Source organism: Scyliorhinus canicula, chromosome 15, assembly GCF_902713615.1.
Source record: "Scyliorhinus canicula chromosome 15, sScyCan1.1, whole genome shotgun sequence".
Taxonomy (NCBI): domain Eukaryota; kingdom Metazoa; phylum Chordata; class Chondrichthyes; order Carcharhiniformes; family Scyliorhinidae; genus Scyliorhinus; species Scyliorhinus canicula.
Genome location: NC_052160.1, coordinates 60987912 through 61000158, shown reverse-complemented (window position 1 = coordinate 61000158; position 12247 = coordinate 60987912). Strand labels below are relative to the sequence as shown.

At 46.7% G+C, this 12247-nt stretch overlaps 1 protein-coding gene across 6 annotated transcripts in view; it reads left to right on the top strand.

Moving 5' to 3' along the window:
* The window catches only part of LOC119978712 (equilibrative nucleoside transporter 4-like), a 230429-nt gene extending 219944 nt beyond the window's left edge, over window positions 1–10485 (top strand). For 5 of the 6 annotated variants that reach the window (XM_038820540.1, XM_038820541.1, XM_038820538.1 and 2 more), the window contains exons 11-12: window positions 3469–3641; window positions 9692–10485. In XM_038820540.1, coding sequence (XP_038676468.1) covers window positions 3469–3611 — 143 coding nt within the window. In that variant the 3' untranslated portion in view covers window positions 3612–3641; window positions 9692–10485. The remainder of the gene's footprint in view (window positions 1–3468; window positions 3642–9691) is intronic. The other variant, XM_038820543.1, reaches the window with a different exon arrangement.
* Window positions 10486–12247: the final 1762 nt, after the last annotated feature.

The window sequence follows — 12247 nt, the reverse complement described above, 5'->3', positions numbered from 1 at the left end:
GCATTTCCCCATTTAGAAAATAGTCTGGGCGCGATTCTCCGCCACCCACGACGGGTCGGAGAATAGCGGGAGGGCCTTCCCGACATTTTTCCCGCCCTCCCGCTATTCTCCCCACCCCCCAACTCCCGACACGAATCGCTGCCGCCGTTTTTTTACAGCCGGCAGCGATTCACAGCTGATAGATGGGCCGAAGTCCCAGCCCTTTACGCTGTTTTTACGAACGGCAAACTCACCTGGTCTGGCCGTTCGTAAAAACGGCGGGAACAACTCGCTTTTTATAACCATGGCACCGATTGGCACGGCAGTACCAGCGGGCCCGATGCCCGCGCACAATTTCTCCTTCCGCCGCCCCGCAGTATCCATTCACGGGGCGGCTGAGGGGCATCCCGGCCCGCGCATGCACGGGTTTCGCGCAAATACACGATGACGTCATCCGCGCATGCGCGGGTTGGAGTCTTCCAATCCGCGCATGCGCGGCTGACGTCATATGACGCGTCAGCCGGCGCTAACTCCGGCAAGCGGGCTTAACGAAATTCGTTAAGCCCGTGATGCCGGAGCTTACGGCGTCGGGCTGCTAGCCCCGACCGGGGACCAGAATCGGTTCCCGGTCGGGAAGGGGCGCGCTGGCATCAAACCCGCCCGGGTTTGACGCCAGCCTTACGATTTCTCCCGTTTTGGGAGAATCGCGCCCTCTATGCCTCCATTTCTCCTTCCAAAGTGCATAATCTTACACATTGTATTCCATCTGCCACTTCTTCTCCTAGCCTGCCCAAGTCCTTCTGCAGCCCGCCTGCTTCTTCAATACTACCTGCCCCTCTACAGATCTTTGTATCATCTGCAAACTTCGCAACAGTGCCTTCAGTTCCTTCTTCCAGATCATTAATGTATATTGTGAAAAGTTGTGATCCCAGCACCAACCCCTGATGCACACCACTAGTCATCAGCTGCCATCCTGAAAAAGACCTCTTTAATAATAATACAGTAATATCATTTATTGTCACAAGTAGGCTTCAATGAGGTTACTGTGAAAAGCCCCTAGTTGCCACATCCCGGCACCTGTTCGGGGAGGCTGATACGGGAATTGAACCCGCGCTGCTGGCCTTGTTCTGTGTGACAAGCCAGCTGTTTAGCCCACTGTGCGAAACCAGCCCCTTTATCCCCACTCTCTGCTTTCTGCCAGTCAGCCAATCCTCTATCCATGCCAGGATCTTACCCTTAACACCATGGGCCCTAAACGTATTTAACAGTCACCCACCACACCCCCTCTTGGCTTCCTACCCACCACCCCTCCCCCCTCCTCTTCAATCGGCCGGCCGACTTGTCCCACTCCAAACAATACCCCCCCACCCCAAACACTGCCCTGGAATCAGGGAAGACGAAGAAAGAACAATCATTGCTGCAAAGAACGGCAAAGGGTCAAATCAGGACCCTAGAAATGGCCAATGTTGACAAACTTGCAAATTACATAATTCACCCCTTCCATGTGGCCATAACTACCACCTCTTAAGTTTTAAAAATTCTTTGATGGGATGTGGGTGTCACTGGCAAGGTGAGAATTTGTTACCCATCCCTAAATGTCCTTGAACTGAGTGGCTCGCAAGGCCATTTCAGAGGATTGTTAAGGGTCAACCACATTGCTGTGAGTCTGGAGTCACAGGTAGATCAACAGACAGCATATTTCCTTCCCTGAAGGACATTAGTGAAGCAGATGGGTGTTTATGACAATTGCTGATAGTTTCATGGTCACCATGAGACTACTGAGACTTGCTTTCAATTCCAGATTTTAGTAATTGAATTAGGTTCCACCTGTCCTATGGGGTATGTGGGTGGCACAGCGGCACAGTGGTTAGCACTGCTGCCTTACAGCGCAAAGGACCGCCCTTGGGTGACTGTGTGGAGTTTGCACTTTCTCCCCGTATCTGCGTGGTTTCGTCTGGGTGCTCTGATTTCCTCCCACTGTCCAAAGATGTGCAGGTTAGATGGATTGGCCGTGCGTAATTGCCCCTTAGTGTCTAATGGATAGGGCGGGGGATTGGGCCAAGGTGAGGTGCTCTTTCGGAGGACCGGTGCAGACCCGATGGGGGAATGGCCTCCTTCTGCACTGTAGCGAATGTGTGATTATAAAGTTAGGCCTGTGGCCTAGCAGCCATCTCCAGGCAGATCCATATATCTGCTGAAAATATCCATTCAAAATTGCAGAGCTGTGAAGATTGTGAATGTCAACAGTGACAGTTTGCCAGTCACAGTGACACAGAGTACATACCTGTAAATATGAATTTGAAGCTGTGGTTATTTTGTGAATGATATGCATCATAATAGAATGACATAGTTATGGCAGAATGAGTGATGGATGTCAATCCGAAAGAGTGACACGCGTCAGCTCTGACTGACAGGGTGGAAATGTGGCTTTAGTTAGAGATTTGCGGAAAGCTGTACTCGTTCCTGAAGATCGTGACAGGACTATTTGATAGATTTCAAAAAACTGAACCCAAAACAAGACTTGCGTTTTAAGTTCGTATTTATTAATTATTTTTGTGGTCACTCCAGCGTTTAATGGTGAATGTAAATATGTTTTCAAATACCCAGGAGCCTCGACTGCATTCCTGTTCAATTGTACAATAAAAATTGTGGGATTACACCTCAATGACTATCTTGAGCCACTATAATGCTAGAAATCCAGGGACGCAGTCGTCTGAACTGTCAGATCCCACGCGATCGTTCCAGTGATGACCGTGAACATTAATGTCCCAGGCAACAATTGCCACCATTTCATCAGCACGAATAGGGGCCAGTAATACTGTTCTCCTGAGCTGGAGCCTATCTAATCGATAGGGTAGGCCTCTGATCAGTAAAACACTGCCATTTGCTCTTATTTTATCTTGAGGTGATGTCTTGAAACCTGCTCCATAAAAAACATCAATGGCTCCAGACCGCAGATAGTCATGATAAAAGGTCATCTGAATGTAAATAACGACAGCGTATATTTATATCGTAACATATTAGTAACACACCCCAAGGTGCTTCGTGGTTGTATTATTATATCAAATTTGGCACTAGGTCATATAAGGAGCTATTCGGACAAGTGACCAGGTAGGTTTTAAGAACTGCCTTAAAGGGGGAGGAAGAGGTCGAGGGTCGGAGAGGCTTACAGAGGGAACTCCAGAGCTCAGGGCCCAGGAGGCACAGCCGCCACAGCCGATTAAAATTAGGAATGCGCAAGAGGCCAGAATTGGAGGAGCGTAGACAATGTGGAGGGTTACTGAAGGATTGAGGCCATAGAGGGATTTGAAAATGAGACTGAGAATTTCAAAATCAAGACACTGGACCAGGAGCCAATGGCGGTCAACAAACCACATGGGATAATTAGTAAACAAGACTTGCGAGTTAATATCAGGGCAGCTGAATTGTGGATGACCTCAAGTGCTATAATATTCTGCTTGAGAACTTTCACTGTCTCTTTCTTTACAGGTAACACCATGACTGTATCCTACATGTCGGGACTAACTTTAGGATCTGCAGTAGCCTACGTCACGTACAGCCTGACCAGTATGTCTCATACTTCATGCATTCACACTGAAACAATCAACGCTTCTTTCACCACAGGACTCTAAACAAAGGCTTCCTTCACACTCTCTCTAGGGGTGAGCAAACCTCCAGAATTTCAGATCAATAGATCACGTGGCTTGAATAAAATATCCAAAGGTTTATTGCCCAACCTGACACCCGATGGCTGCCCCCCTGGGGGTGGGTGGGGGTTTGCGATGTTATTTTCTCTGCCCATAGTACCGAGAGTGACTTGCGGTCAATGTGAACAGCCAGCTTTCAACAAGAACGATTGAGTTTTTATTTTTACTGTTTAATAATTTATTGATTTTCCCTGATCGGTTTGACATTCGTCAACAAGAATAGCGAATGGTGGAATATCTCAGCAGGGCTGGCAGCATTTGAAGGGAGAGAAAACAGAGTTAACTTTGTCTATTTGACTCTTCACCCAGGTTAAAGAGAGGCAAAATGTGTTGAATACTAAACCATAGCTGGGAGAGTGTTATAACCTGCCTGCTTACTATTGGCTGGGGACTAATGACAATCCCACAATCCTGTGGGAGTATGAGCTTCCCCAATGAGGGGGGGCAGAGAAATCATGAGCAGACTCCCTGCATAAATAGAGCTGGCCAGTTTGGAACCAGACAGAGAGGAGTTTGGCAGCAAGGGAAGTTGCCGCTGCCGCCGCCGCCGCCGCCGCCGCCGCCGCTGCCGCTGCTGCTGCCGCTGCCGCCGCCGCCGCCGCTGCTGCTGCCGCTGCCGCTGCTGCTGCCGCTGCTGCTGCCGCCGCTGCCGCTGCCGCTGCCGCTGCTGCCGCCGCTGCCGCTGCTGCTGCTGCCGCCGCCACTGCCGCCGCTGCCGCCGCCGCCGCCGCCATGTTAATTTGTAAATAAATGTTATTTCTTTGTATCCTGAAAACGCGTGCTGGATTCTTCGTGGCCCTCACAAAAAAGAGATTGCAAAATAGCAACCTGAAGAATAAGAGACAGATGGCCCAGTATAGGGGAGTAGAGGGGAAAGGTGGTGAAAGCAGATTCAATAGTAACCTTCAAAAGGAAATTGGGTAAATACTTGAAGGGCAATGATTTGCAATGTTACTGGGAGAAAGAAGGGGAGAAATAAGGAGAGAGAGGAGTTGAACACGTGGCTACAGGGATGGTGCAGGAGGGAGGGTTTTGGTTTCCTGGATAATTGGGGCTCATTCTGGGGTAGGAAGGACCTCTACAAACAGGATGGTCTTCACCTGAACCAGAGGGGTACCAATATCCTGGGGGGGAGATTTGCTAGTGCTCTTCGGGGGGGTTTAAACTAATTCAGCAGGGGGATGGGAACCTAAATTGTAGTCCCAGTGTACAGGATGTTGAGAGTAGTGAGGTCAGGGATAGGGTTAAAAGTTCGAAAGAGGGCACCGGCAAGCAGGACGCTGGTTTGAAGTGTGTCTACTTCAACGCCAGGAGCATCCGGAATAAGGTGGGTGAGCTTGCAGCATGGGTTGGTACCTGGGATCTCGATGTTGTGGCGATTTCGGAGACATGGGTAGAGCAGGGACAGGAATGGTTGTTGCAGGTTCCAGGATTTAGATGTTTCTGTAAGAACAGAGAAGATGGTAAAAGAGGGGGGGGTGTGGCATTGTTAATCAAGGAAAGTATTACGGCGGTAGAAAGGACGCTTGAGGACTCGTCTACTGAGGCAGTATGGGCCGAGGTTAGGAACAGTAGAGGAGAGGTCACCCTGTTGGGAGTTGTCTATAGACCTCCGAATAGTCCCAGAGATGTCGAGGAAAGGATTGCAAAGATGATTCTTGACAGGAGCGAGAGTAACAGGGTAGTTGTTATGGGGGACTTTAACTTTCCAAATATTGACTGGAAATACTATAGTTCGAGTACTATAGATGGGTCAGTTTTTGTGCAGTGTGTGCAGGAGGGTTTTCTGACACAGTATGTAGACAGACCAACAAGGGGCGAGGCCACATTGGATTTGGTACTGGGTAATGAACCCGGCCAGGTGTTAGATTTAGATGTAGGTGAGCACTTTGGTGATAGTGATCACAACTCGGTTATGTTTACTTTAGCAATGGGCAGGGATAGGTATATACCGCAAGGCAAGAATTATAGCTGGGGGAAAGGCAATTATGATGCTATTCGGCAAGATTTAGGAGGTATAGGATGGGGAAGGAAACTGCAGGGGATGGGTACAATCGAAATGTGGAGCTTTTTCAAGGAACAGCTACTGCATGTCCTTGATAAGTATGTACCTGTCAGGCAGGGAGGAAGTTGTCGAGCAAGGGAGCCGTGGTTTACTAAGGAAGTTGAAGCACTTGTCAAGAGGAAGAAGAAGGCTTATGTTAGGATGAGACATGAAGGCTCAGTTAGGGCACTTGAGAGTTACAAGTTAGCCAGGAAGGACCTAAAGGGAGAGTTAAGAAGAGCGAGGAGAGGACACGAAAAGTCGTTGGCGGATAGGATCAAGGAAAACCCTAAGGCTTTCTATAGGTATATCAGGAACAAAAGAATGACTCGAGTAAGATTAGGGCCAATCAAGGATAGTAGTGGAAAGTTGTGTGTGGAATCAGAGGAGATAGGGGAAGCATTAAATGGATATTTTTCGTCAGTGTTTACACTGCAGAAAGACACTGTTGTCGAGGAGAACACTCAGGTTCAGTCGACCAGGCTAGATGGAATTGAGGTTCAAAAGGAGGAGGTGTTAGCAACTTTAGAAAATGTCAAAATAGATAAGTCCCCTGGGCCAGATGGGATTTATCCTAGGATTCTCTGGGAAGCCAGGGAGGAGATTGCAGAGCCTTTGTCCTTGATCTTTATGTCGTCTTTGTCGACAGGAATAGTGCCGGAAGACTGGAGGATAGCAAATGTTGTCCCCTTGTTCAAGAAGGGGAGTAGAGACAACCCTGGTAATTATAGACCTGTGACCCTTACTTCGGTTGTGGGTAAAATGTTGGAAAAGGTTATAAGAGATAGGGTTTATAATCATCTTGAAAAGAACAAGTTGATTAGCGATACTCAACACGGTTTTGTGAAGGGTAGGTCATGTCTCACAAACCTTATTGAGTTTTTTGAGAAGGTGATCAAACAGGTGGATCAGGGTAAAGCTGTTGATGTGGTGTATATGGATTTCAGTAAGGCGTTTGATAAGGTTCCCCACGGTAGGCTATTGCAGAAAATAAGGAAGTATGGAATTGAAGGTGATTTAGCGGTTTGGATCAGTAATTGGCTAGCTGAAAGAAGACAGAGGGTGGTGGTTGATGGCAAATGTTCATCCTGGAGTTCAGTTACTAGTGGTGTACCGCAAGGATCTGTTTTGGGGCCACTGCTGTTTGTCATTTTTATAAATGACCTGGAAGAGGGTGCAGAAGGATGGGTTAGTAAATTTGCAGATGACACGAAGGTCGGTGGAGTTGTGGATAGTGCTGAAGGATGTTATAGGATACAGAGGGACATAGATAAGCTGCAGAGCTGGGCTGAGAGGTGGCAGATGGAGTTTAATGCGGAAAAGTGTGAGGAGTGGAAGGAGTAACAGGAATGCAGAGTACTGGGCTAATGGCAAGATTCTTGGTAGTGTAGATGAACAGAGAGATCTCGGCATCCAGGTACATAAATCCTTGAAAGTTGCCACCCAGGTTAATAGGGCTGTTAAGAAGGCATATGGTGTGCTAGCCGTTATAAGCAGGGGGATTGAGTTTCGGAACCACAGGGTCATGCTGCAGCTGTACGTAACTCTGGTGCGGCCACACCTGGAGTACTGCGTGCAGTTCTGGTCACCACATTATAGGAAGGATGTGGAAGCTTTGGAAAGGGTTCAGAGGAGATTTACTAGGATGTTGCCTGGTATGGAGGGAAGGTCTTACGAGGAAAGGCTCAGGGAATTGAGGTTGTTTTCGTTAGAGAGGAGAAGGCTGAGAGGTGACTTAATAGAGACATATAAGATAGTCAGAGGGTTAGATAGGGTGGACAGTGAGAGTCTTTTTCCTCGGATGGTGATGACCAACATGAGGGGACATAGCTTTAAATTGAGGGGTGAGAGATATAGGACAGATGTCAGAGGCAGTTTCTTTACTCAGAGAGTAGTAGGGGTGTGGAACGCCCTGCCTGCAACAGTAGTAGACTCGCCAACTTTAAGGGCATTTAAGTGGTCACTGGATAGACATATGGATGGAAATGGAATAGTGTAGGTCAGATAGGCTTCAGATGGTTTCACGGGTAGCGCAACATCGAGGGCCGAAGGGCCCGTACTGCGCTGTAGTGTTCTATGTTCTATTAATCAGCGCAGGCGGCACGGTAGCACAGTGGTTAGCACTTTTGCTCACAACGCCAGGGACCTGGGTTCAATTCACGGCTTGGGTCACTGTCCGTGCTGAGTCTGCACGTTCTCCCCGTGTCTGCGTGGGTTTCCTCCGAGTACTCCGGTTTCCTCCCACAAGTTCTGAAAGACGTGCTTGTTCGGTGAATTAGATATTCTGAATTCTCCCTCAGTGTGCCCGAATGTGACGGTTGGGGGATTTTCACAGTAACTTCATTATAGTGTTAATGTAAGCTTACTTGTGACACTATTAAAGATTATTATTAGATTGCTCTTTCAAAAAGTCAGCAAAGACGCAATGGGCCGAATGGCCTGTGTTCTGTGTTTGGGTATTTGAATAATTTTAGATTTCTGGGATTGACACAGCAATAACATCCGAAATGATTAACTGTTAGCTTATAACCTTACTAGCTTAAAATATTGCTTCCTTTGTTTCTAACTAATAGACCATTTTTATTCAAGTCGTTTAAGGTGGGTAGAGAGTTCTCTCAAAATCTGACTGGATATATAGATAGTCCACTTCTACAGATTGACAAATATCTCTGAAATCTATCCTGGTTTTTCCTCCACTCCCCACATTCCTTCTGAAAGTGTTAACTTTCACAAGGTCACAATTCCAGCTCTCTGCACCAACCAGAAAGTGAATATACTCCTTATTGCCCAATCGGCTAATTCTTCATTATCACAACCACATTGAGCCACTGGCCCATTGATGAACCGACTATGTTACCTGTTACAATGAAGAGGTCTTTCCCAATGACATCTCTGAGTTAGACAATGAGCTAGAGATGAGTTGAAGCCAACTTATAACAAACAGTCCATGTCACAGAAGACCAAGTCTATTTAAATAGTCTCCAATAGCATTTTCCCTCCAATAAGCAGAAAAATGCATTGAGTCGAGGATAGATGCATAATGTGAGTACCTGGAACTTGCTGCCGGGTGAGATGGTGGAAGTAGGTACAATTGTGATGTTTAAGGGGCGTCTTGACAAATGAATAAGATAGGAATGGAGGGATATTGACTCCGGAAGTGGAGAAGGTTTTAGGTTCGACGGGCAGCATGGTTGGTGCAGGCTTGGAGGACCAAAGGGCGTGTTCCTGTGCTGTACTTTTCTTTATTCTTTTATTCGTTAATGCTGATAAAGTACGGGAAATCAATCCTGGTTATTTACAGAGGTGTGATAGATGAAGTAATAACCCAACCATTTCCGTTCTGACTGGGACTTGTGGTGTCACTATTATTTGTTACATATTTGTGTTGGGGGCAGCACGGTGGCGCAGTGGCTAGCACTGCTGCCTGCGGCGCAGAGGACCCGGGTTCGATCCCGGCTCTGGGCCAGTGTCCGTGTGGAGTTTGCACATTCTCCCCGTGTCTGCGTGGGTTTCGCCCCCACAACCCAATATGTGCAGGTTAGGTGGATTGGTCACACTAAATTGTCCCTTAATTGGAAAAAAAAATTGGATACTTGAAATTTATTTTTTTTTAAACATATTTGTGTTGTTATAATCTGAAAGCTGATCCGTTAGAGATTGGGTAGATTCCCAACGAGAGCAATGCAAAAAGAGCAGGGAAATGGGATTAATTAGAAATGATCACAAGTCTTTCCGTGCTATTTCATTCACTTATTGAATATAACTTTAAAATAAAAAATAAATAAGACCTTGCCTCCTACCGATCAAAGTGACTCACATGAGTGCATAATTCTCTTCCTTTATGTTTACGAAGCAAATCTTTGTGGAAATGCTTGGCGGTTCAAACGTCATAGAGCAGTGTGTGCTAGAATTCTCCTTTGCTGGATGATGCATTAAAAGATGTTCTTTATTTTCCTTGCAGGGTAAACGGAGAAATGCTAAGGGGTATTTAGATCATCCTGTGGAAACATTGCTTGGTGCGCGCTTCATCTCAGACACATTAACATGCATCCCCAACCTCTCTGGGACTCTGTTCTTGATCTGCCCATCCCACAGGATTGGATGGGATGGCATCGTATACATGGACATGAAAAGCTTCCGAAGAAGCTCCAAGAGAAGCGTAACCCACCAGAATCATGGACAGGCTTTTCTCTTGACTTTACTTAAGACTTGAAAGAGTCCTGAAATTTCATCTGAAGAGTGCTTGCGCATTGTTGTTTCATCTGCCAACGCCAACCCTTTATTATTGTGTTTTTATTTCCATTTACAGAAGGGAAGGGTTGTCCCCTCAGATGCAGCTTTCTTAAGCAGCATAGGCAAAGTAGGCTGGGGGGGGGGGGGGGGTTGTAATTTAATGGGCTCAGATTCTCTTGTATTTTTCAGATTAAGAATCTGAATTTCAACAGCTAATTTCCCAAACGGTAGTGTCTTATTCTTGGGGGACTCCATTGGCATGTTTGCACCATGATTCAAAAAAACAGCTGCCGAAAATTGTGCTTTTGTCCATTTTTGTACCTGAATGTGGCTCTAATCTGCTTCCCTGCAGTTGGTTCGAATAGAATGCAGAGGAAGCCATTCATTGTGAGTGAGGTTGGTTCACGTGAACCGTTGTGCAGTTGGGCACAGCAGCGCCCACTGCAGTTGCTTAGAAGGCAGGGTGCTGATATTTCCTAGTTTGAAGGACTTTTGGGACATAGCTCCCACATCAAACAAAAGTTATGCGTCTGTTCATCAAACAAAAGTTATGCGTCTGTTCATAAACATAATCAGTCTCTGCTTGAACTCATTAATTACTCTTTGTGAAGGCCCTCATTGCAATTCATCGCTAAAATAGGGTCAGGCTCCGATCAGAAAGCTTTGACATCCGGATCCTGTTTAAAGTCAGCCACGTTCACCAGTCAGAAGGCTTCTTTTTTAAGGGGGAAGGTAGATAAAACGCAAAATAGAGAAAGGAACAGAAGGTCACGGTATAGGACAAGATGAAGAGTAGTGGGAGGAGGCTCCTGTGTAACTTTTAATAAACAATTTCCAATTAAGGGGCAATTTAGCGTGGCCTATCCATCTACCCTGCGCATCTTTGGGTTGTGGGGGTGAGACCCACGCGGACACGGGGAGAATGTGCAAACTCCACATGGACAGTGACCCGGGGCCGGGGTTGAACCTCGGCACCGTGAGGCAACAGTGCTAAACCACTGCGCCACCCTGCCGCCCTCTCATCTGTAACCTAAACACCAAAGTGGACCACTTGGGCAGAGGGGCCTGTTCCTGTCTGGGAAATTCTGAGGCTTATTTTTAAACTCCCTGTGAATTCAGTGATGGTGAGCTCCGTGACCAGTGATGCGGTGAAACTTTGACACAGGAAGCAGGATTTACAGGAATAGGATTATGCTGCATGTTTCTTAAAAACTTTTAAATGCTGTTTTACTTTTTTTTTAATGTGAGAAAGGGTAAAATCGTTGCCCTCAAAGATACATGTGAACAGTTCACGTATAGTACTTGAGTGCAGGTTGCCTTTAACAACAGTGAAATTAGAATGAGATTTATAACACGGAGATGCACTCTGAAGCACTGAAGGTGCTTCAGTGTCCCTTGCACCAATTGATTTATTATCACCGAGACTCGAAAAAGATCCCAAAAGACTGAAGCCACACAAGAATGGGAACTCTCTAATAATCATATCATATCATATCATAGAATCCCAAAACGTCCATTCACTTCTTGAATCTCAAAGCAAGAATCTATGCTTTGAGATACAATGATGCTGAAGTGTGAGTGTGGCAGTCTAAACCATGAGCTGCTGAAATGCTTCAAACGTTCTTACAATAGAGCCTCAGTCCACCTGATAGGAATGTGCCGCGCATGCACACGAGATAATGAGAAAATATATTACAGCAAGTTATGGTATCCGGTCTGGTTTCTGTGAACTGATAGCCAAACATTTTTGAACAGGGGTACCAAATGTTGAAGTCAACCGGTTGAGGCCGTACTCATGTGTGCGGAACTTCACTACAAGTTCCTCGCGACAATCGCCAGGCAGGATTGTTCCCTTCCTGTCGGGGAACACTTCAGCAGTCAAGGGCATTGTGGTAGTCACCACTGCTGTATATATTCCATATAGAGGATGTCGATGTAGGTGTTTTGTGGTAAGGCCCCTGTACTACAGGTACGGGGGCAGTTCCCTGCCTGCTGGCTCCGCCCAGTAGGCGGAGTCTAAAAATGTGTGCTCCCCGTACAGCAGCCATTTCGCCAGCTGCTGTAGGATGCCACACAGCTCAGTGTAATAAAGTCTCGATTGCATCCAACTCTCGTCTTTGTGTAATTGATCGTGCATCAATTTATTACACTCAGTTTTCAGAAGATGGACCTCCGCATCAAGCCGGATCGCCTGCAGCTGGATCCGCAATCAGACAACGCCAAAAAGGACTTTCAACATTGGCTAGCCTGTTTCGAAGCTTACATCAGGTCTGCACCAGACCCA